General features: G+C 39.6%; 1 protein-coding gene across 1 annotated transcript in view; it reads left to right on the forward strand.

The window, feature by feature from the left end:
- LOC122550323 (disco-interacting protein 2 homolog C-like) overlaps positions 1 to 26,928 on the forward strand; it is a 560,369-nt gene that overhangs the window by 353,511 nt on the left and 179,930 nt on the right. The window contains exon 3 of the mRNA XM_043691048.1: positions 13,292 to 13,363. Coding sequence (XP_043546983.1) covers positions 13,292 to 13,363 — 72 coding nt within the window. The remainder of the gene's footprint in view (positions 1 to 13,291; positions 13,364 to 26,928) is intronic.

Consider the following 26,928-nt stretch of genomic DNA (forward strand, 5'->3'; position numbering starts at 1 on the left):
ATGTGTAGGTCACTGTCAAGCCCAGCATTTATTGACTATCTCTAATTACCAGAGGGCAGTTAAGAGTCAACCATTTTGCTGTGTGTCTGGAGTCACATGTAGGCCAGACCAAGTTAGGATCTGGCAGTCAAAGAAATGGTCATTTAATGCTGAATGCTGTCTCTAGTGTGATTTGTGTAAAATTCCACAGTGCCTTGTGAATGGTAGTATTGTCCAAAGCATTAAAAACATTTCCCTTTCCAATTCATTCCACAGAATTTCATGATGTTTACAAAGGAGTAAATGTTATTGTATTTAATACAGCCAATTTATTTTGGAAACAAAAAGAGAAGTTGCTGGAAAAGCTCAGCAGGTCTGGCAGCATCTGTGGAGAGAAATCAGAGTTGATGTTTCAGATCCAGTGACCCTTTGTCAGAACTGATGGTAGCTTGTACAAAATTGGGTTTTGTGCACAAGATAAGGTCGGTGAGTAAATGATAGGTGGAGATAGAGTCCAAAGAGAGAAAAGAATGGTTGCACAGACAAAGGAATGGATAATGATCAGGCTAGGAAAATGAAAGCTTGAATGGGGACTGTCAATGGCTAACGATGGATTGTGTGTAGTAGCAGGCTGGGGTGTGGGGGTTTGCTGCATGATATCAGGATTAAGAGTAGAGACTGTGATGCACAGGGGATAGTTTTGCTGTAATCCCTGGGCCCATTTGGCAATTTGCATCAATTTATGTTATCATTGAAAATTGAAGTATGACTTGAATCACTTTAATTTAAGTGGTTTCACTTAGCGTGTGCTGCAAACAGAATGGATAATGATGAACCGTGGATATGACTCAATTGAAATCAGCCTATTGGTTGGATATCAGTTGTATCCCAAGATCTTTCTACCCTGTTTTTCTTGGACATTATGTGGTATTTTAAGTGAAAAATCCTGTAGATTGCATTTCTCTTGAATGGACTTGGGGAATCATTTCGGCGAAATATGCAAGCAAATCACAGTGTGATTGAATGTGATGAAGTACCAAAGTTGCTTTCCCCTGCATGTTCCTGACTCTTTCACCATCATCAGCACACCCTGCCCGAACTATTTATGACTCATTGGAATACAGTTCCCAGACTGTTCTGCTATTCTTTTATGTCTGAGCCTGGATTGTGATTGCCAGCAGGCTACTTAGTAGTGAATTGGCTATTGTGACCTTTGCTAACCAAATGCACTTAAATCAAGAGGAGTCAAGTGAGGAATAACAGGGGTAGAAACCTCTGCTGATTTTCTTTCCCCTTTGCTTGACTGTAGGATACTGCTTTATTCTGGCAGTTTCTGGTAATGTGTTTTTTTCTGAGATATGTTAACTGAACGTGGGTTACAGATCAAGCCATGGAACCTTTCTAATCCAATATTTCTTTATTGTTGTTATTATTTAAGAAACTTTGATAAGGAAGATATATTTCATGCCTTTGTTGGGAAACAATACCAGTGAACATTTGTCCTCAAATAAAATTGTAACTTGGATTTAATTCTGGTTAGTGTAGTGGCATTATGATCACTCTAGCCATTAATAGTGGTGTCCAACAGAGAGAAATGTCCATTAAAATCAATACTGCAGGCTATATACTATTCAGAAATGTAACCAAAGACTCTCAGTTTAAACATAATTATTAGGGATTGCCCATCGGCAAATTGTGACATTCTGCATGTGAAGCAGTCTGAGCAGTGAATGATGCTATACATAGAATCAAGTAAAAACATGATCCACTTAGCTAATATGACCTTTCTGTTAGAATTTTTTTAATCTCTGGTAGCTGACAAAATAGTGCTGAATCATCTTTAACAGGATGTCATTGCATCGGTATTGAAGACCGCTTAAAATGCACACAGAAGTTTATTGACCCTGTGGTGGTGTCAGAGCACCAATTGGAGTTATCGAGACTAATTCCATTTTTTTGACTGTTTTCTACTCCCTTCTATATTCTTCCTTTTCAACTATTTATTTGAATACTTTTGAAGTAATGTGTGCAACAGTAAATACTTGTAATCCAGAAATCCATTTTTAATCAGTCTTTATGAAAAACATAATCATGTTTTTCTGTTCCTTCTTTGATGTATTAAAAACTGTATTTTTTTTTTCTTATCAAAACAGTGAATTCAATTTCTCACTGTTTAACCTCTGAAAACCTTTGATAATCTTGAAAATCTCTGTTATCACCTTTGTAATCTTCTGTTCTAACAAAAAGAAAGATAAGTTTTTTTATTCAAGATTTTATCATGGCAGCAATTTGTCATTTCTAGTATATTGGTGAATTTTGTATTCTTTGCATCTCTCAGCATCATTTGTATATGAAGTGCTTAAAAATACAAGCAAAATTGTCTTTTGTTAAACTGGGATTTAACCAAAGTCTGTGCAAGTTCATGAACATTAAATAACATTTATGTTGCATGCATTTATATCTAAACTAATTTTTATGGCTTTTCTCAACTGTACTTTTATGTTTAGGGATCTATTAATGTATAACAAAAGATCTCATGATTCCTTGAGAATCTGCTAAGAAATTTACTGATTAGGCCATATTTCTCTTTCTCTTAACGTGTTCAATTACATCAAATCATATCGATCATTTACCTGCTCTTTGCTGACTTGGCTTTCTCCTGGAATTGTCATACTTGTGACCATGCTTACAAATTAAGTAATATTGGTGTATTTCAGCATCATTACACTACTAGAGTCAACGAATGTGGTGCTGGAAAAGTACAGCCAGTCAGGCAGCATCCGAGGAGCAGGAGAATTGGTGTTTGAAGGGTTTTTGCCTGAAACATCAATTCTCCTGATCCAGCACCACACTCTTCAATTCTAATCTCCAGCATCAGCAGTGTTCGCTTTCTCCATCATTACATAATTAGTCAGGAAGAAGAAAATTGAACGAGTGGTGATGATATGGGATCTATGTTGATGGAAGATGCATGATATTAAAAGGATTAGGGAAGAGATAGAAGCTGATAACAGTTGTTGATGAGAGAAAGCAAGGAATAACTCTTGATAGGCTAAGAAGCCATTTCATAAGCCAAGTTGTGGGAGAGCTTTTGAGTGGAAACTGTAAGAAGTTGGAGCAGTCGATTCTTGCTGTAATTTTAAGCTAACTAATTGCCTAATTGGTCTGTTGGCAATCAAAATGTCTTTGCCCTAAATCTTTTGCAATTGATCTTAGATTTATTTCTTCATATTAAGATGCACAACTAGCAATCCAGTACCATCCTCCCCTATTGAACCATTCCTGTAATCTCTGTTTTAATTCTGAAAGCTCCAATCTTTCATACATCATATCCTTTCCTTAAAGAACTTTCAAAGTTTTAATGGAGAAAATGTTAAGAGCAAGATTAAACTGTGCTAAGAATATTAGTTGTCTTTGAGCAAACATGTCATTCCAAGTAAATCTGTTTGAAAAAAATCCAAGGAAAATGTTAAAATATGAATTTCTATCGGTTTTGTTTGGTGTGTTAAAATCTCTTAAATTTAACTAAATCAAAGAACTAAATAGTTCTTGAACTATCTCAACAGTTCCTGCCTCTACCACGCTTACATGCAGTGAGTTCCAGATACCCACAACCCTTTGGATGAAAAAAAAACCTCACATCTTCTCTCAACTTCCTGCTCCTTATCTTAAAACGAAGCCCCTGGTTATTTTCCCTTGACTAAGGGAAAATGTTTCTCCCTATCTACCCTGTCTTTGCCCTCAGAACTTTTTGTGCATCTCAATCAGGTCAGCTCTCAATCTTCTCTGATCTAAGGAAAACAACCCCAGCCTCGCTAATCTCTATTCATAGCTAAAATGCTCTAACCCAGAAAACATTCCAGTGAATTGTCTCTGCAACCTCTCTCATGCAATCACATCCTTCCTGTAGTATGGCGAAAAAATATAGCACTGTGTACAGAACCAATGCTCTATACAGCTCCATTATAACCTGCTTGGTCTTGAATTCAGTGCTTTGACTAATGAAGGCGAAAATCCCATATGCCGTCTTAGCCACCATATCTAACTGTCCTGCTGCTTTCAAGGATCTATGGACACACACACCAAGATCCTATCATTCAATGTGTACCTCCTTACCTGGTTGGTCCTCCCAAAATGCATCCCCTATCACTTCTCAGTATTAAATTGCATTTTGCTCTGTTCAGCTCATCTGACAAGCTCTTTATATAAATTAGTTCATTAATTGTGGTGTTGTGAAAGACAGCAAAGATGTTTTAAGTAAAAGAAAATATATAAAAACTGTCAGTTGCTTGATGTTTACAGTCCACTGTGTGCAGACACCAAACCAGGTTAAAAACACAATATATATGAAATATTTATGCACTGCAACTTTAATTCATTTGATCTTTACAAGCTCTTGTGCAGTAAAGTACCCTTTCAGTTAATTTGATATGAATAGATTTCCTAGCTGAATGATATCCAGAGGAAAAATAAGACAGGCAGTGGAACTGAGGAGGCAGTTCCTTCACGTTGCCAAAGCCTAACAATGTTGGTTCAAAGCATTCCCTTCCATGGTGGAGTTTATTTGAATTTCTTTAGAGTTTGAAGTACAAAAATTGGATTAAGTATTTTTATGTAAGCTGTTATTACAATTTGGACTGAATTACCACAAGTGTGACTTGAAACTGACTTAATCACAGAATTTGAGAGAATTAGATAAAACACTTGAAGACAATTTCAAAAGAAAATTCAAAAGAGCAGAAAAATTAAAATGCAAAGCTAACACCAATAGTGTTATGATTTGGCTGGTCTTCTGCACTGAAATTAGTACTTTGATTAGAATCAGGATTAACTTGATTGCTTTGCAGTTCCCTCCCATGAGATTGCAAAGGATGGTTTTCAAATTGTACAGACTGTTCCTATAATTTAAGATACATAAACTGACTGGAATTATCCACATTTAATACGTTACTCTTTCTGAACCCTAAACAGAAAATTATGAGTAGAAACCTTAACGTATTTGTGCAACTGACATTTTTAAATCGTAAAACAGTTAAATGAAAGAGTCTCGAATCCTGGATATCCTGCATGAATTTATGTCTTGGTGGAGCTTGTAACTACTTTAATTCTGGAATTGGAATGATGTCTTCTGCATTGTATTCTGCTCGGGACACTAGAAAGTAGTTTTACTTCTGTACTACCACCTAGCGCTATTATATTAGTACAGAGTTATTGAAAATATTATCTGCATAATTGCTTACAAGTTAGGCAAAACAGTATTGTTGATGCAGTCATTGCAATTTAAGATAAAAGGCATGTTACAACAAGTTGTTTCTCATTTGATTGTCACATACTTATTTCTTTTTTAAAAAGACAATTGTCTTTTCAATTTTAAATTAATAAAAATTGAGCTCAGCAGTCCTTTTTTTATCGTATTGTTTTGAAAACCCTTTTAGAGATTCTGCAGCGATTTTTAAATGCAACTATTCCATCTTTGCAAAAGATTTAATAACTTTAATGAATTGGACTTCACCTTTCATAGCATGTGTTATGATCCGATATAGATTCACAAATTCAAACAAACAGGTTTGTTGGATGTCTCCAACGAAAACCATAATGGACAAGATTTCATTTCTTCTTATAGTTTTCACTTAACAATTACATCAAATCAACATAAATGAACAATGAATTAACTTGCAAATCATAGTCGATATAAATTACAAATTCTGCATCAAAAAACAGATGCAACAAAGATGGACTTCATAGCTTTATCAGCAGCCGATTCAACACATAGAGCAACCATTTCAGTCACAAAGACCTTCACGACTCTTATCTTCCTTATGGAGAATATAAAATCATTTTCTTCATGGTTTTAGTGATGGATTCTCATCCAGCAGCAGCTCCCCTCAACCTAGGTTCTACAGGTTCAATCTTCAACTGACAGTTCAATCAGATCTTGTTGGAATATAGTCTTAAAGCCATGGATCTATCAACATTACTTTTATCTGGACCATCAACTTTGAGCTGACGCACTGTGTTGGTGATTCTGGTCAAACAGACACTTTAATATGACTGAAATGGTGGCAGCAACCTTGTTTTCCTTAAACAGATTTAGTCTGTGTGTTTTTTTCAAATACGCCACCATTTACTCCTTCATAAAACATGGCCACATGGGCTATTTTCTGTGCCATGCTCCCTCCCCGATCTCAGGATTGTGGTTTATACGCATTTTTTTCATGCAGTTTGGTATCTTTGAATATCCTGCTGGCCACCTGCTGGGCTTTCACAACTGAACCCTAAAAGTGCAGGTTCATCTTGAAGTCATGGGTGATTTCCTAAATGAGGCACTGTTATATTGCAGTAAATTGCCTAAATTCCTAGTCAAACGATTTTTCAAAATAATTCTGGAAAATTTGTGGCATGAAAATAGTAGACTGTATTTCTTCAGAGTAGGAAAATATTGTTGTTTTCATAGTCTAAACTAATAAGGATTAAAGACATAACATAAGTTACTTACAATGTGAAACCTCTGCATCATGATTATGAGTGTACAATTTTATCAGGAATCATGTGAATTCCAACAATAAACTTCCTTAATATTTGAGAGAAGATATCTTAGAGTGCCATGCTGGAGTTCTGATGTGTCTGACACTTTCCTTTGAGGACTGAGGATGTCACAAGTCTCCTTCAACAGCACTTTCCAAACTCATGATGTGAGGTTCTTAACTGGGTCGTGTGTGAGTGATTTAGTTTGTAGACAAGGAGGGAGGAAGTGCTGTGTATTCTAAAAGGCATTAAAGTGGACACGTCCTCAGATCCGGATGGAATCTATCCCAGGTTACTGAGAGAAGCGAGAGAGGAAATAGCTGAGGCTTTAACAGATATCTTTGCAGCATCCTCGAACACAGGAGAGGTCCCAGAGGACTGGAGAATTGCTGATGTTCGTTTGTTTAAGAAGGGTAGCAGGGATAATCCAGGTAATTACAGACCTGTGAGCCTGACGTCAGTGGTAGGGAAGCTATAGAAGATACTAAGGGATAGGGTATATACTCATCTGGAAGAAAATGGGCTTATCAGTGATGGGAAGCATGGTTCTGTGAAGGGAAGGTCATGTCTTACAAACCTAACAGAATTCTTTGAAGGGGTGACAAAGTTGATTGATGAGGGAAGGGATGTAGATGTCATATACATGGACTTAGGGCGTTCGATAAAGCTCCCCATGGTAGGCTGATGAAGAAGGTGAAGTTGCATGGGGTCCAGGGTGTTCTAGCGAGATGGATAGAGAACTGATTGGACAACAGGAGACAGGGAGTTGTAGTAGAAGGGTGCTTCTCAAAATGGTGACCTGTGACCAGTGGTATCCCACAGGGATTCGTGCTGGGACAGCTGTTGTTTGTGATATACATAAATGATTTGGAGAAATGTATAGGTTGCCTCATTAGCGAATTTGCAGATGACACTAAGATTGGTGGAATAGCAGGTAATGAAGGGTACTGTCAGAGAATACAGCAGAGTATAGATAGATTGGAGAGTTGGGTAGAGAAATGGCAGATGGAGTTCAATCCGGGCAAATGCGAGGTGATGCATTTTGGAAGATGCCATTCAAGAGTGAACTATACAGTAAATGGAAAAGTGCAGGGAAAAATTGATGTACAGAGAGATCTGGGTGTTCAGGTCCATTGTTTCCTGAAGGTAGCAACGCAGGTCAGTAGAATCATCAAGAAGGCATACAGCTTGCTTTCCTTCATAGGATGGGGTATTGAGTCCAAGAGTTGATAGATCATGTTACAATCGTATAAGACTTTGATTCGGCCACATTTGAAATACTGCATATAGTTCTGGTTGCCACATTACCAGAAGGATGTGAATGCTTTGGAGAGGGTGCAGAGGAGTTTCACCAGGATGTTGCCTGGTATGGAGGGTGCTAGTTATGAGGAATGTTTGGGTAGATTAGGATTATTTTCATGGGAAAGAAGAAGGTTGAGGGGAGACCTGATTGAGGCCTACAAAATCATGAGAGATGTAGACAGGGTGGATAGCAAGAAACTTTTTCCCAGAGTGGGGGACTCGATTACTGGGGGTCATGAGGTCAAAGTGAGAGGGGAAAACTTTAGGAGACGTTCTTCACATAGAGGGTGGTGGGTGCCTGGAATGCGTTGCCAATGGAGGTAGTTGGGGTGGGAATAGTCGCATCATTTAAGATGTATCTAGATGAATGGGCAGGAAGCAAGGGATACAGATAGTTAGAAACTAGGCAGCAGGGTTAGATAGAGAATGTGGATTGGCGCTGGCCTGCAGGGCTGAAGGGCCTGTTCCTCGGCTGTTAGGTTCTTTGTTCTTTGTATCCTGTTGGTTATTTGGCTCATTGCTTCATGCAATGAAGAAGAAACAAAGAGGATTCATGATCAGAACAGTGGATGTGATCCATATGGACTTCAGGAAAACGTTTGGCAAGGTTCCTCAAGGGAGACTGGTTAGCAAGGTTAGATTTCATGGAATACAGAGAGAACTAGCCAATTGGATACAGAACTGGCTCAAAGGTGGAAGACAGAGGGTGGTGGTGGAGGGTTGCTTTTCAGACTGGAGGCCTGGTGACCAGTGGTGTGCCACAAGGATCGGTGCTGGGTCCACTACTTTTCGTCATTTATATAAATAATTTGGATGTGAAACTTTTCGTCATTTATATAAATAATTTGGATGTGAACATAGTTAGTAAGTTTACAAATGACACCAAAATTGGAGGTGTAGTGGACAGTGAAGAAGGTTACCTCAGAGTACAATGGGATCTTGAACAGATGGACCAATGAGCTGAGGAGTGGCCAATGGAGTTTAATGTAGATAAATGTGTGGTGCTGCCTTTTGGGAAAGCAAATCAGAGCAGGACTTATACACTTAACAGTAAGGTCCTAGGGAGTGTTGCTGAGCAAAGAGACCTTGGAGTGTAGATTCATAGTTCCTTGAAAGTGGAGTTGCAGGTAGATAGGATAGTGAAGAAGGTGTATGGTATGCTTTTCTTTATTGGTCAGAGCATTGGGTATAGGAGGTTTAGAGGTCATGTTGCAGCTGTACAGGACATTGGTTTGGTTATTTTTGGAATATTGCGTGCAATTCTGGACTCCTTCCTACTGGAAGGATGTTGTGAAATTTGAAAGGGTTCAGAAAAAATTTACAAAGTTGGAGGATTTGAGCTGTAGGGAGAGGCTAAATAGGTTGGGGCTGTTTTCCCTGGAGCATTGGAGGTTGAGGGGTGACCTTTTAAAGGTTTATAAAATCATGAGGGGCATGGATAGAATAAATAGACAAAGTCTTTTCCTTGAGGTTGAGGGGTGACCTTTTAAAGGTTTATAAAATCATGTGGGGGAATGGATAGAATAAATAGACAAAGTCTTTTCCTTGGGGTGGGGGAGTCTAGAACTAGAGGGCATAGATTTGGGATGAAAGGAGAAAAGTATAAAAGAGACCTAAGGAGCAACCTTTTCAAGCAGAGGGTGGTATGTGGATGGAATGAGCTGCCAGAGGAGGTGGTGGAGGATGGTTCAATTGCAACATTTAAAAGGCATTTGGATGGGTATATGAATCTGGAGGAATATGAGCCAGGTGCTGGCAAATGGGACTAGATTAGGTTAGGATATCTGGTCAGCATGGATGAGTTGAACTGAAGGGTCTGTTTCCGTGCTGTATGTCTCGATGACTCTAAGTGAAAATGATTGTTCTTTGTGTTATCATTTCCCTTGAATTAAGATAAGACATTGGCTCATCATCATTTTGCTCAGCTGTAGAGGCAAAGTGTTTTTAGTTTAGAAAAGGATCTTGTGTCAGCGCAGTCCTGGTGGGCCGAAGGGCCTATTCCTGTGCAGTGCTGTTCTTTGTATGGATTTTGAAAGCATCTTCTAATTCTTCACTGTCAAAGTGGAAAGTAATGCATTTTGCTATTAGTCCTATGAAATGGCACAAGCTGTCACTGCAGTAAATCACTTCAGCCATTCTTACTGGCGTGTGAACATAGAGGATGCTCCAGATGTACTTCACAAGCGGGTAAATTAGACATAAACACTGATGTCAAGAAATGATGAGACCTTTTGTGACACTATCCTGCTTGTTGAATCTGAGCATCTTGTGTGCCTTTGAATACAGCCTAAGTGTTTCTTTCTGTAGCTTTCAGCTCAGAATATTGTCTGCAACTTCAAATGGGAGTTGCTTTCAAAAGTTATGGAAAACTCTCCAAAAAGATTCATTTTGCACCACATCCATGTTACCAATGAGAAATTGGTCTTGGCCAAATATAAGATTCTTGTGACTTCCTTAAAACATTGCATGCAAGCCAAAAATGGCTACTTTTATAACACAATCACGACCACGCTTTTTGTGCTACTACTTACAGCCCCACCTTCTGGTCTGATTCTGTATGGCGGTTTTCAATGAACACTATAAATTGTTGAATCAAAATATTGCAACACGAATGAAAGCTCTGCCACCTAGAATGAGAAGGACAACAGAAGATGGAAAAACAACCACCTACGTGTTCCCTTCCAAGGCCCACACTATCCTGACCTGAAACTAAAGTGCAATTCCTTCATAGACAATAGGTAAAGATCCTGGAACTCCCTCCCTAGATATTATTCTCGTGTACTTACACTACATGAAACGTGGCAGTTTTTCACCAAAAAGAGCTAGTGATGGACAACACTGTCATTGCAAGAACAACTAATAAAAAATCAGTAATGTTCCACAGCACAATTCATAATTGTTTATTTGGGGAAGGAGAAGGGAAATAGTGTAAATCATAGAGTTGTAGAGATGTACAGCACGGAAATAGACCCTTTGGTCCAACTTGTCCATGCTGACCTGACATCCTAACCTAGGAGAAATTGAGGACTGCAGATTAGAGTCGAGAGTGTGGTGCTGGAAAAGCACAGCAGGTCAGGCAGCATCCGAGGAGCAGGAATGTCAACGTTTCGGGCAAATTCCTGATGAAGGGCTTTTGCCCGAAACATCGACTCTCCTTCACCTTGGATGCTGCCTGACCTGCTGTGCTTTTCCAGCACCACACTGTCAGTTGATATCCTAACCTTATCTAGTCCCATTTAGTCATGGAGTCAGAGTCATAGAGATGTACAGCATGGAAACAGAGCCTTTGATCCAACCTGTCCATGCCGACCAGATATTCCAACCCAATCTAGTCCCACCTGCCAGCATTTTGGCCCATATCCCTGTGAACCTTTCCTATTCATATACCTGTCCAGATGTCTTATAAATGTTGTAATTGTACCAGCTTCTACCGCTTCCTCTGGAGATGGAGAAGTTAACATTTCAGGTATAACCCTGAAGAAGAGTTACACCTGAAACGTTGACTTCTCCACCTCCTGAGGCTGCTGACTTGCTGTGTTTTTCCAGCCTCCTGCCTGTTTACTTTGGATTCCAGCATCAGCAGTTTTTTGTCTTCACCGCTTCATCTGGTAACTCATTCCAAACACGCACCACCCTCTGCGTGAAAAAGTTGCATATAATGTCCCTTTTAAATCTCTTCCTTCTTACCTTAAACCTATGCCCTCTAATTTTGGACTCCCCCAACCCGGGGAAAAGGCCTTGTCTATTTACCCTATCATGCCCCTCATGATTTTATAAACCACTATAAGGTCATCCCTCAGCCTCCAATACTCCAAGGAAAACAACCCAGCTTACTCCTATCGCTCAAACCCTCCAACCCTTGCAACATCCTTTTACATCTTTTCAAAACCCTTTCAAGTTTCACAATATCCTTCCTATACCAGGGAGACCAGAATTGCACACAATATTCCAAAAGTGGCCTAACCAATATCCTGCACAGCCATAACATGACCTCCCAACTCCTATACTCAATGCTCTGACCAATAAAGAAAAGCATACCAAAAGCCGCCTTCACTATCCTATCTACCTGCGACTCCACTTTCAAGGAACTATGAACCTGCACTCCAAGACCTCTTTGTTCAGAAATACTCCCCAGGACCTTACTATTAAGTGTATAGGTCCTGCCCTGATCTGCCATTCCAGAATGCAGCACATCACATTTCTTTAAATTAAACTCCATCTGCCAGTCCTCGGCCCATTGTCCCACCTGATCAAAATGCTGTTGTACTCTGAGGTAACCTTTTTCTCTTTGCACTGCACCTCCAGGTTTGGTGTAATCTGCAAGCATACTAACCATACCTCCTATGTTCACATCCAATTCATTTGTATAAATGTCAAAAGAATAGTGGACCCAGTACTGATCCTTGTGACACACCACTGGTCACAAGCCTCCAATCTGAAAAGCAACCCTCCATCACTACCTTCTGTCTCCTGTCTTTGAGCAAGTACTGTATTCAAATTGCTAGTTCTCCCTGTGTTCCATGTGGTCTCAACTTGCTAACCAGTCTGCCATGAGGAACCTTGTCGAATGCCTTACTGAAGTCTATATAGATCATAAATAAAGATGCAGAGTGGAAAACATCCTGAAATGCTGTGCCCATGAATGCCTTATAATTATGTGGTGTACTGAAATATACATATATAAAAACATATAGTGTCAAAAGATAGCACAGGTGGATCTGGAGAAGAAACAGATGATAAATAGTATGCTGACTGGATGACTTGACAGTAAATTCCTTGGGAGAACTAGCTGTGATCATTATTTTCATATTCACTAGCAATGGAAGTGCTAGTCATTTTCTGACACATTGGGTGTGATTTGAGCTATGAGACTCTAATTACCCACTAATGAAAGATGTGGAAAAATATTCAAATGCTGAAAACTGAACAGAAAACAAAATGTTGGAAGTATATAACTGGTCTATCTGCAACTGTTAGGAAAATATAAGTGTGAATATTTTGAACAAAGGTCCTTTTGTGAAACCTGGTCTGATAAAAAGACCTTTGCTCAAAACATTAACCTAACATTTCTCTTCTGATGCTGATGGAAGTGCTGTCTATTACTGGAACTTTCTACACTTATTAAATAGAAAGGATTGAACCTGGTGGATAATTCATTTTGACAGCGATTACAGGTCCATAACTAATGCATAATTCATTGTTGATTACTTTAATAGAGGTGTCTGTGTTATTCTGAAAAGCTGTTGATGACTGGGCAGCAAATCGCATGTGCCAGCCCAGTCCTACTGAAACCACTTGAACTGGGTTTCCTTTAGTGAAATGATCATTTACTTGGGCAAAGATTTCAGAAGCCTCTGACCCAGGATGGTGTGATTTGATGAGAAGTGCCAAAGCAGCTGCTGTGATGGAAACACAACAAAATTTGTTGCAGTAATATATTCCCTGTGCTTTCATTTAATAATGGCTTGTTTCCTCTCATTTGCAGGAGACATCACACAAAAAGGCTACGAGAAGAAGCGATCCAAATTGCTTGGGGCTTACCTACCACAACCTCCAGGTACACTTAGTCACCTAGAGAGAAAACATAACCATTTATGTAGCATGGGAAAAATGTTACTTGAAGCAGATAATAAGTTGTCTAGTTTTCAAAGAATGGATGTGCAAAGATTTCAATTCAAATTGTAAGTGTATTTGTTGTAATTTTAACAGTAGGTTTAGTATTTCCCAAAATGACTTGAGATTTTGTTCTGTACATTAATGCTGTTCAGTTGCCAAATGAATTGAGGGTTTGAAATAATAGGGAATGTTGGATAATGAACAGCTTGGAGGATATCCACATTATTTATCCTTGAGTGTCTTGAGGTTACAGCAGACTTGACTTGTGAATCATGGAGAAGTCAAAGGATTGCACGATCCATTTTACATGGATAAATTTCATCTAAAAGTCTTGCACTTTTGTGGAACATGAATGTTGTTCTGTTAGTTTGAAGAAGTTTAATTGAAATATTAAGAGCAGAAAGTTGGACTCCCTCTCTGTCATGTTTCTATGTTATTCTCACCACTCATCAGACCATGAAGCTGCATGTGTGCCAAAATAAAACAAAACTTGGATAATACCCAGATTTGGACTGAGAGGTACCAAGTAACATTGTGTCATTTAAGTGTAACAAGAGTAACAAACTTGACCAGGTCGAGTCAAAAATCTTAACCATCGCAAAGTAATCCACCATCAACTTGAGCTACATTGTTGAACACAAGATAACCGGACCAGGAATCATGGCGACAGAAGAAACACCAGTCTTTCTCGTGGTCAAAACTGAACAAAGTAAGGAGTCGCTCACCTTCTGCTCCCTTGAAGCTTATTGAGCATGTGTAATAGTCCATAATTCGCATCTGAATAAGGAGGTTGACACCTTAGGAGACAGGCAGTACATTTTTTTTGCTTTTGCTATTGGACTCAGCATTCACTCTCTCTTAGTGTGGGAAAGAGGAGGACCGAGAGACAGTCACCAAACCCTACAAGAGGAAATGAACCTGTGTTTGTGAAATGGTGAGAGAGAGAGAGAGAAAGAGAGAGAGAATGGGGACAGCAGCTTCATAAAGAGCAAAGAGAGAGCAGTGTCAGCAGATTTGTGAACAGTGTGAGTGAGCAGGAATAGCAGGTTTATAAAGCTGACCTCAATGAGAAGTTCAGCATTGGCAGGACATAAAAACTGTCGATAGAGAGCCCCTTCAACCTAACACGAACTGCCAGTTATAAAGTGCAACATCACAGGAATACAAGTAAGCGGTTGGTGGGTATTTGTTTTGTGTCTGTCTTTTTGATTGGTCAATGTTTTTATTGATTAGGGAAGTGGTTTAAATCAAATGTTATTGCTGCTGAAGAGTGAGTAATTTACTTTAAAATATTTAGCATCTAACTTACAAAAATAGAATGAAGATGCCTAGGCAGGCGTTTGATGCATCCGTAGTACATGGGAGCTGATGGACTTCAATGTGATACACAGTGACTGCCTCTGCAGCAATTGCTGGTTGCTCGATGAACTTTGCTTCATAGTTGATGAACTGAATGCAAACTGTGGATGTTGTGACACAACAGGGAGGTGGCAAAGAGGCTGTGTTTCAGAAGGCAGTAACATTCCTAGGATTAAATACTTCAGATTTGGTTGATAGTCAGGGACACGAGTATGTGACAGCGGGTGAGGCAGGAGTAGAAATCCTGAATTTGGTTTTGGAGGAACTTCAGTCCACGCCTTTGTCCAATAGGCAAAAGATTCTTTTCTTGGTGTGGAGGAGGACACAGACTGCAGGGAGGATGAGTGAACTGACTAAAGTAGTATGGTCAGAGCACCACTGAAGTGGGTCAGGAAATAGAATTATAATAACGGGGAAAGCATAGGGAAATCAATAATATTCTCTGCAACAAAAACAGAACATCCTGAAGGCTGTGTTGCCTACCTCGTGTCAAAGATCAGGACATCTCTTCTGGACTAGAGAGGAGCATGGAGTGGAAAAGGAAGGATCTAATTGTCATAGTCCTTGTTGGATTAGGAAGGAAGTTCTGCAGATGGAGAATTAGCTAAATTAAAATGCAGAACCATAAAGTAATAATCTCTAGATGCACATTGATGTAGGGTAAGTAGGATCAGAAAGACTCTAAAATTGATGTGGAAGAAATGGGCCCTGATTCATGGGACACTGATAGCTAATACTGGGGAAAGATAGATTGGGGTGGGCTTATTTTGAACAATGACAGGACCAGTATCCTGGTGAATTGGATAATTTAAGATTATTGATAGGACTTTTAAGCTGATTATTTTTGGGAGGATTCATTTAAAGAGAAGTTTCAAACATCAAAAAAAATTGTGAGCAGATGAATGAAGAGGTGAATTATAATTGAAGTGTGACAGGAGAGGGACAGAAAATATATACAGAGAAGAATGCAGAGAAATTAGAGCCAGAGTGATTAATGATTGTAAAATGTCAAAACTTAAGGCTCTTTATCTAAATGCATGCATGGATGAAATGATAGCACAAACAGAAATAAATTAATATGATTTGGTACGGTGCACAATCTTTTATCTGAGATACTCAGGACCAGCTGGTTTTCAGAATTCGGAATTTTTTGAATTTCAGAATAAGTGACAGTTCAACGGTGAAATTTTTTTAAAAACTTACCGAACAGCAGACCTGCTGTGAGTAACGGGCCCTGAGACAGAATTGAGGCCTGCCAGTGCTGGGCCAAACCTACCTACGTTGCATCTGAGTGACACGTGTCGATTGGGTGTAGAGTTGGGTTAACTGTTTGCATGCCAAACAACCTTGTTAATCAGGTAAAAACTTCACAAAAAACCTTCGGATTTTGGATAAAGGTTGTCTACATGTAATATGGAAATATGGTAGCAAGGTGACGAAGACCGAGACCTCAATATTCAAGGGTTTTTGGTGTTCTGGAAAAATAAGAGAAAAAAGAAAAGGTGTTTGATTAGTTTTGTGTAAAAAAAAGTGATACATGTGCAATAAATTATAATATGGAATCAGTTGGTATGGAAATATGGAATAATAAAAGAAATAAATCATGGGCAGAAGTCATCTATTGACCCCCAAAGATTTGCTTCACTGTAGGACAAAGTGTGCTTCAGGAAATTATTCCAGCTTGCAGTGTCCTGGGCTCAACCATCTTCTGCTTCATCTTCCTTATCATAAGGTCAAAAGTGGGGATGTTTGCCAATGATTGCACAATGAAGGTCACATTCAGCAACTTTCGCAACTCCTCAGATACTGAAGCAGACCATGTTTAAATGCAGTAAAATCTGGACAGCCTCTAGGCTAGGGCTGAGAAGTGACAAGTTACATTCATAACACACTTTTACCAAGCATCTACAATAGGAGGCAATCTTACCTGTGTCCCTTGATACTTAATGGTGTTACCATCGCTGTCAACATCCTTGAGGTTACCATTAATCAGAAACTCAACTGCATTTACCACATAAACTCCGAGCAGGCCAGAGGCTGGGAGTACTGGGGCAAGTAACCCATCTCCCCAAAGCCTGTCCACCATCTACAAAGCATAAGTCAGGAATGTGATGGAATGTTCCCATTTGCCTGGATGGGTGCAGCTCCAACACCACTCAAGAAGCTTGATACCAACCAGGTCAAAGTAGCCCTCTTGATTGGCACCACATCCAGAAGCATCCATTCCTTTTAACGGCAACGCTCAGTAGTAGCAATGTGTACTATCTACAGAATACACTGCAGGATTTCACAAACGATCCTTGGACAGCACCTTTCAAACCCCCAATCACTTCCATCTAAGTGGACAAGGGCAGTAAATGCATGAGAACACCAGCGCACCTGCAAGCTCCCCACCAAGTTGCTCAGCATCCTGAATTGGAAATATATCGCTGTTCCTTCAGTGTTGCTAGATCAAAACTCTGGAATTTCCTCCCAACGGGCACTGTGGGCTGCAGCAGTTCAAGAAGGCAGCTCACCAGTACTTTTGCAATGGCAACTAGGGACTGACGATAAATGCTGGCCAGCCAGTGACACCCACATTCCATGAGTAAATTCTTTTGAAAGTCACCAAGTTTACAATGATGCTTGTAAGAACCATATTGGGATGAGTGTACTGATGATCAAGCCATATTGCTCCATTAGCCAGCAGAAATGTTTAAATAACTAATTGAATCACCAAGATGGTTAATTTGCTTGATTGTGCCTGCTATGTAGGATGGAAAAAAACTCTCAGCAGATTTTCTCAATAAACAGAAAAATACTTATCAACAGCTCATCATTCAACCTGTGGAACAATGGATTATTAACTACTTCTATGCAAATGAATGCTGTACCCCTTTAAATCCAAGTGTGCAAATGAGACAGAGAGCTCTACAATAATATCATATTATGTTAGCTCTAATATAAAATAGAGCTAATTCTGAGAATCAAGCTGCAATAATGGAATGAAGTGACTTTGTCACAGTTGAGAGTTATAGAAGATCCTTAATTTGGTAGTTAGCCATTCAGATTTGGGTCTTTGCTTGAGTTCAAGTTCCTCTTTTTAGCCTTTTTAAGGTGGTACTTTTCCACTCTCGGAGGGTACAAAGGGATAGACCTTTTTATGGCTTTCTGGAGGTCAGAGTCCAACAACACCTTCTCAGGTCTATGACAAACTGGAACTTGAAATTCCAAAGGCATTTGCTCAGAAACCTTTCAACCCAAATGACCACGGTTTCATCTCATCTCAGAAAAGTAACAAATTTAACTTCTCCAAAAGCCACATGACTTTTTGTAACCAGTAAGTGAACACCACATAGTTCCATTTTTGATGTTTTGAGCTCCAAAAATCCAAAAGAAAACTACTTGCTACATTCTCTGTGATACAGCAGTATCCAAACTTCTATTTTTCCCAGTATGTATTAAAAAAAGCATATGTGGCATCTTATTTCATTGCAACCTGTAGGAGGGTCAGAGTGGTAATGGTGCAGAAACATTTTCAGATTATCCATCCCAACTTGGACATATTTCTTCATTGCTGCCAAAGACGCATTCTAGAAATGGCAGATTATTAACACCACAAAATCTGCAGTTCAATGAGGAATAGATTCTACATTAGAGTCGTACTGGAAAACACAGCAATTCAGACAGCATCCAAGGAGCAGGAAAATCGACAATTTGGACAAAAGCCTTTCATCAGGAATAATGGAATGAGGTGACTTGATGAAGGGCTTTTGCCCGAAACGTCGATTTTCCTGCTCCTCGGATGCTGCCTGAACTGCTGTGCTTTTCCAGCACCACTCTAATCTAGAATCTGGTTTCCAGCATCTGCAGTCCGTGTTTTTACCCAGTTCAACGAGGAAGCCCACCCATTCATGTTAATTGAGGATGGATGATATATGCAGCCTTTAAAGTTTGGGGTCCCATTCCAAGAACAAATTTTAATTTTTTAAATAAAGGCTTTTTCCCTTTTGATTCTGGTTCGTAGAGACAATCCTCCAGGTCAAATCTTTCAGTTCTCGAATTAACAGCCTGTCTAACCAATGCACATACACTTTGCATAACAGAATCAACTGCAGCAGGTGCTATAGAGAGCTGAAGTGTGATGTTTTCACCATCTGTTTTATATGTGAAATTTAGAGCTGTTTAGGCCCTAGATCATGTGTAGAATTCGCAGCAAAAAAAACAGCTATTCGAACCACTGAAATCTTCTGGTGTTCATACTCCACACACACATCCTCTCGTCTTACCTCATTTAACAGTATAAACATCAACCTACACCCTAAACATGAACTTCTAATCCCCTCTACCCTTGTGTCCTATCTAGCTTTCTCCGAAGTACACACAAACATGCCATTCACCTCATCTGCTCCATGCGTTCATACACTCAAAATTTTAACCACAGATTGATTTTGTGTGCATGTATCAGCTACAATTACTTTGTAATGAAAAGCTTTCATTTTAAACTTTGCTTTTGACAGGGATTAATCTCAATGACATGGGGTGTGTACATTGGCACTGCTGATCTTGTTCTGTGCACTTAGATTCTTTAAATCATGATTAGAGCTCAGGATGCAGCAGCATCAATAGTTGGCACTGATTAGCAGAAAGATTTATTTACCTTTAGAGCCAAGTTCAGAAATAAAATTGTTCAATGTTGGGTATCTTTAGGACATATAAACATAAAAATAAAAGCAGGAGTAGGCCATTTTTGATCAGATGGGCCAATGGGCTGAGAAGTGGCAGTTGGAGTTTAATTCAGATAATTGCGAAGTGCTGCATTTTGGGAAAACAAATCTTAGCAGGACTTATACACTTAATGGCAAGGACCTAGAGAGTGTTGCTGAACAAAGAGACCTTGGAGTGCAGGTTCATAGCTCCTTGAAAGTGGAGTTGCAGGTAGATAGGATAGTGAAGAAGGTATGCTTTCCTTTATTGGTCAGAGTATTGAGTACAGGAATTGGGAGGTCGTGTTGCAGCTGTACAGGTCATTGGTTAGGCCACTGTTGGAATATTGCGTGCAATTTTGGTCTCCTTCCTATCGGAAAGATGTGATGAAACTTGAAATGGTTCAGAAAAGATTTACAAGGATGTTGCCAGGGTTGGAGGATTTGAGTTTTAGGGAGAGGCTGAACAGGCTGGGGCTGTTTTCCCTGGAGCATTGGCGGCTGAGGGGTGACCTTATAGAGGTTTACAAAATTATGAGGGGCATGGATGGGATAAATAGACAAAGTCTTTTCCCTGAGGTGGGGGAGTCCAGAATGAGTGGGCATAGGTTTAGGGTGAGAGGGGAAAGTGATAAAAGAGACCTAAGGGACAACATTTTCACGCAGAGGGTGGTATGTGTATGGAATGAGCTGCCAGATGAAGTGGTGGAGGCTGGTACATTTCAGAAGCATTTGGATTGGAAATGAATAGGAAGGGTTTGGAGGGATATGGGCTGGGTGCTGACAGGTGGGACTATTTTGGGTTGGGGTATCTGGTCAGCTTGGAAGGGTTGGAGTGAAGGGTCTGTTTCCGTGCTGTACATCTCTATGACTCTATTTGGCCTTTTAAGCCTGCTGTGCAATTCATTATGATCCTGGCTGATCATCTACTCAGTAGCCTGTTCCTGATTTTCCCTCTTATTCTTTGACCCCTTTAGCCCCAGTGCTAACACCAGCTCTTTTTTTTGAGATCATACAATATTTTTTCCAGAACTACTTTCTATGGAAGCGAAATCCAAAGGTTTAACACTCTCTGAGAAGCAATTTCTCCTCTTCTCAGACCTATATGGTTTGCCTAGCATCCTTTTAGATTGTGACCCCTGATTCTGGACTGTCCTGTCTTCGGGGACATCCTTCCTCCGTTTATTCTATCTCGGCCTGTCGAATTCTATTTGTCTATGAGATTCCTCCCTCATTCTACTAAACTGATAAAATGTCTCTTCATACATCACTCCTGCCATCCCAAGAATCAGTCTGGTAAATCTAATGAGCTCTCTGTGTACGAGAACATCCTTCCTAAGATAAGGAGACCAAAATTATGTGTAACACTCCAGATGTGGTCTTACCAAGGCCCTGTACAATTACAGCAAAAAACTCCCGGCTCTGGTATTCAGACCTACCGTAATACCTGCTGCAACTGATGCTTACTTTCAGTGACTGGTGTACACAGACACCCAGGTCATGTTGTACCGTCCCCCTTCTCAATTTATAACCAATCAGAGATTTGCCTTTCTGCTTTCACTACGAAAGTAGATAACTTCATATTTAACCAACTATGCTGCCTCTGCCATGCATTTGTCCACTCATTCAGCCCCCCACCACTCTTTAACTGGCCAGACGTCCTTGGGTTGAGACCTGTCAGGCTACACGAGCTACATTATATTCTTGAAATTTTTTCAAGGCTGAAAAGGGTAGATATTTGTTAAAAGCCGATGGCAGTGAAAGGTGATTGGGATCATGGGAATGCAGATTTCAGTATGGTATCAGATCAGCCAAGGTGTTACTGAATAGCTGAATCGCCTACAGGGGTCAAGTGGTCTACTCCACTTATTTGTAAGAATCTATCTGCTTATGTATACCTTAAAACTATTCAAAGATTCTGCTTCTACCACGTTTTGAGGAAGAGTGTTTCAAATACTCTTAATTCTTTGTGAGAAAAATATTCTTCTTATCTCTTTATTAAATGCATGACCCCTTATTTTTAAGCAAGTGACCTTTCATTCTAGATTCTCCTATGAGTGCAAATATCCTTTCCTCATCCAGTCTGTAAAGACCTTTCAGCGTCCTGTATGTTTCAATCAATTCACCCCTGATTCTTCTAAATGCCAGTGGATGCAAGCCTAGCCTGCTTAGCCTTCCATTATAAGGCAACGTTCTGTTTCAAGGTTTTGTTTTGTAGACTGTTGACACCTTAGTCTCATGACCTGGGGCGATCAACAAGTTAATAAAGGATGCAACAGCGAGTGATGGAGATGGATTCCATTAGCGGTTTCAAAAGAGAGCTGGATATATATTTGGACGTGATGTACTTAGCAGGCTATAGAGATAGGACTGGAGAATGGGACTAGCTGGATAGCCTTTCAGGAGCTGCTATCGACACGGGTTGAACTGTACTGTGGAATTCTTGGATTCTTTTCATTGCTTTCCGATCAAGCAGAACCTTCACCCAAACTGGAGATTTTTGGAAAATTAATACCAATGTCACTGCCAATATCAAATTAATATTAATTATCTCACTGAACACTTCTTTTGAGACCCAAGGATGAAGCCCATTAGGACTTCGGACTTGTAAGTCTGCAAATCAATAACTTGCTTAACACCACTTTGCTAGTGTTTTTAATTTTGAGTTCCTTCTTCCCTTCCATTTCCCGAATAACATCAATTTCTGGCATCTTACCAATATCCTCGATGGTGAAGTTGGATGCAAAATGTCTAATCAATGCATCTGCCCTTCTTTATTTTTCATTATTAATTCCCCAGATTCACTTTATATAGGACTGTAATGGGCCAGGCCAAACCCTCTAAAAAAAATTTTCAAGAAGGTAGCCTCGACCCTAACTTTCTCTTATTTTAAAGGCAGATATGAAATGGGTGTTCCAGGGTGATGCAGCTGGTCAAACCAGTCCTCCTTAAGCATAACAGAATTCATTTAAACACTACAGTTGAAACATGAACAAAAGAAAACAGAATTTAGAATAACTTAACTATTTGAAAGCCCAACTAACGCGATACCACAACTTAACTAAGGAGCTGTTCCGATTCCCCCAGCATCCCATAAACACACCACTTGGCACAAGGTAAATCAAACATAGATTCTTATGGCAGGAGAGAAGTCAATCAGTGAAGAATCATCTGCTGAAGCATGGAACCCTTTTTCCCACTGTAGCAGCTTCTGTACCTGCTACCAGCAGCTTCTCTGCTACAATTAAACCAAGCTAGAAAAAAACTTGAAATGGGAGAACTCGCTACTCCCGTGCCATTGTTAAACTAGGCCCTTTTCCAGACATTTTAGCACCTCTGTCTTTACAACCTCTCTTTAAAAAAAACCGAAGGACAAAATAACCTTGTTCAAGGAACAGCATTGTCATAAGGACTAATGCTCACTTTCTAAATTCTTTTTCTTTTTTTAGTAATCTCCAATTAGCCGTGTTTTTGTATTTCTAGCCAGCTTTCTCTCTCATATTATTTTTCCTTCTTTAATAACCTTTTCAATCATTTTTTGCCTTTTAAATATTAGTCCAATCTTCTGACCCACCACCCATCCTTGTGCAATTACATGCTTTTCCATTATATTTGATATTAGCTTTAGCTTTTAACTTAACTACAAGGGGAGGTACATCCCTTTTGGTTTTTCTTTCTTATAGGAATGTAACTCTTTTGTGTGTTCATTTAAAATCCTCTTAAATGGCTGTTACTACATCTGTCATTGAGCTAACCCTTAACCTAATTGGCTGGTTCAATTTGGTGAGCTCCACTTTAGCACCCACGTAATCGTCCTTATTTAAATTTAAAAACCAGCCTTGGACCCACTCTTCTGTTCCTCATTCTGAATATAAAATTCAAACATATTATGGTCACTGCTTGCATGTCAATTACACTTCGTTAATCCGGTCGAAGCTGCACAGTCCCTCCAGTGTTCCACACGCGGTATTGGCAAGCCAACAGTGGCAATGACTTCCAGTTGTGAAAGCCACTGCTGCTCACAGGACTTGGAGGCCCTTGCAACTGCTAAGAAAATTAGACAGAATGTCGGTCAGGCCCTAATTTGTGTCATCTTGCAACCGTCTGACTGCACTGTTAGTTTGTTTCACGTGCTGCGTGAATTTAGATACACAGCCTTTTACTTTTGCCCTTATATTTGTTCTGTAATCTGTAGCTTTATCCATTGATTTACTCTTAGACTTGTACTGTCTGTGCATTCCTGTTACAATCTGTTTATGATTTTCAGTATAGCTGACTCATCACCACTACTCCTTGGGCAGTGAAGGCTATTGCAGTAAATGTCCACCTCCTGTGAAGGAATACAGAGAGAAAAAAAACCTCAATTTGAATTTAGTTTGATGGCCAAAAATTCAGAGTTCTTCATTTGAAATGTGATATATTTTTGATCAGCATTTGCAGTGATTGTCTTGTACAATGTTTTTTATTTGTCAAACTGTTAAATGAAATTCTCACTTTCTACGTTATGTTTCCCAGTTTATATAAATTTATTACTTCTATGTCTCTCATACTGCAGTTGTACCTTATGACTTCCAGGCACTTCCTGATTCTCAAACACTTTATGACTTATGAATCACAGTCACTTTCATGCATATTCATGTCATCATGATGACTAATGGACACAAGTGTACATTTTACTAAAATAATAATGAGAGGTCATGACAATAAAATTATACAGTAAAGTTATTTAATGAATAATAAACCAGCTGGTGATGTTTGATTCAGTAACCCATGAGTCCAGAGAGTAAATAAGTTGGGATATTCAGATGTTATAAAGCAATTTCTTACACGTCATTCTTCAGATGTTATAATTGTGGTACAAACAAAGGGAAGATTTTCTCAATGTAATCCAGGTGCAAATTGCTCTCATTCTGATAAGTATCTTTTCCTTAAGTTTAAGCTAAAACGTATTTGCATTTGCCGAACAACTACCTTAAATGAGCAGAACACACTCTAGCTTTTAGAAAATAATATTTTCAAAGGTGACCATGTCAACCCTTGACATTAAGGCCATATTTGATCAAGTGTGGCATCAAAGAAACCTCGCAAAATTAGAATCAATGGAAATCGGGGGGGGAAAGCTCCATACTGTTGAAGTCATACCTAGCACAAAGGTAGATGGTTGAGGTTGTTGGGGGTCAGTCAACTCAGCTGTAGGACATCGCTGCAGGAGCTCATCAGGCTACTGTCCTCGGCCCAGCCATCTCCAGCTGCTTATCAGTGAACTTCCCCCCACCATAAGGTGAGAACTGTGGATGTTCACTAATGATTGCACACTGTTCAGCACCAGTCACGACTCCTCAGATACTGAAACAGTTCAAATGCAGCAGGATCGAAACAATATCCAGGCTTGGGCTGACAAGTGACAAGTAACACTCGCACCACACAAATGCCAGGCAATGACCATCATCAATAAAAGACCATTTAATCACTGATGTCTTTTGATATTCAATGGTGTTACCTTCACTGAATCCCCACTAAACACATCCTGGAGGTTACTATTGAGCAGTAACTAAACTGGACTAGCAATATATATAGTGGCTGCAAGAGCAGGTCAAAGGCTAGATGCAGAAACTCAACAAGACTCCTTAGATAGCACCATTCAAACCCACAACCTTCAAGAAGGACAAGGCCAGTAGATGTATGGGTACACCACCGCCTGCAAGTTCTCCTTCTTGAAGCAACACACCATCCTGACTTGGAAATATATCACCATTCCTTCACTGTAGCTGGCCCAAAGTCCTGGAATTCCCTCCTCAGGGGCATAGTGGGGCAACCTACAGCACATGCACTCCAGTGGTTCAAGAAGACAGCTCACCACTACCTTCTCAAGGGCAGCTGTAGTCAGACAATAAATGATGGCCCAGCCAGTGACACTCTCATCCCATGAATGATTAATAAAAAAAGAAATTAATCTTTATGTCAAAGAAGTGTAACTTGATGCAGTTTGGATAATTATGAGAAAGGGTTTATCACAAAAATAAGTGTTTTGAGTCAGAATACCTGGGTTAACCTGTGAGTAACCTGAATTTCAATAACTAAGAGTAACCTTGATAAACTAGACAAAACCATTTGTTCAGTGTGTTGTGTCCAGTAATCAGTTTTCTTTTCCTTATTCTTGTATGGAATGTTTGGCTTTCAGAGGGCTGTTAAGAGGGAACCACACTATTATGCACCTAAAGTCACATGTAGGCCAGGCAAGGTACAGTTGGCAGATTTGCTTCTGTACAGGCCATGAATAAACCTAGATTTTTTTCTGACAATTGGTAGTGGTTACATAATCACCGAGAGGTAATCTTTTAAATTCTAGATTTTTATTGAATTCAAATTTCGCTATCAGCCAAGCGGGATTTGAATACGCATCTTCAGATTATTAGCCTGGGGTCTTGGATTGCTGGTCCACAGCTGTAGCATCACCACTTCTGAATCATTTTCTTAATAAATGGAAAACAAATGGTAAATTCAGAAAGGTTTAAAATGTGCTTATTAAGGTCCTTGCAACCAAAATGTGGTCTACAAACAAACATAATTAATGAAAGTTCATCATGGAGGTTAATTTACTCTGGGACTGTTGTGAGATTTGTGGGTATGGCCAGCTTCTAGTGCGCAGTTTTTTTTAAAAACTAGAACAAGAAAGTGTAAACCTGAATTAGACTTGGCATAACGTACGCTCGAAATCCTGTGACCTTTTTTGCAATGGTTTGCTGACTCTGGAAGAATTATGTGAAAAGATAATGCAACCTAGTGGAAACCTGAAGCCAATATGTTAGTTTAGTGGAAATGTTATTTGTTTTTATGATAATGCTGTACTACCTTTGCACATGTTTAAAGTTAAATTAGATGTGATACTCATGAATATTTTTTCTTGTTATGTGTTGATTTATCATCTTGGTGGTAGTATGTTTTAATTTATATCAAACTGGTCTCCTGGAAAGGACAATCTAATTTCCTTCTTAAAAAAAACAACGAAGATGTTATAATGTTTTTAAATGAGGAAACAGTGTTCTCTCACTGATGTTCATGAACATAGAACATAGAACATAGAAGAATACAGCGCAGTACAGGCCCTTCGGCCCTCGATGTTGCGCCGATCCAAGCCCACCTAACCTACACTAGCCCACTATCCTCCATATGCCTATCCAATGCCCATAATGATGAAGAAGGATAAGTGTGCACTACAGGGCAAGAGTTATAGATGGAGGCAGGGAATGCTGTGAGGCATGACTTAGGATGTGTGGCCTGGAAAAGTAAGCTTCAAGGCAAGGGTGTAATTGATATGTGGAGCTTGTTCAAGGAGCAACTATTGAGTGTCCTTGATAAGTATGTGCCTGTCAGGCAGGGAGGAAAGGGTCGTGTGAGAGAGCCGTGGTTTAATAAGGAATTGGAATCCCTTGTTAAATGGAAGAGGGCGGCCGATGTAAAG

This window comes from Chiloscyllium plagiosum, chromosome 5, assembly GCF_004010195.1.
Source record: "Chiloscyllium plagiosum isolate BGI_BamShark_2017 chromosome 5, ASM401019v2, whole genome shotgun sequence".
In the NCBI taxonomy this organism is placed as follows: Eukaryota; Metazoa; Chordata; class Chondrichthyes; order Orectolobiformes; family Hemiscylliidae; genus Chiloscyllium; species Chiloscyllium plagiosum.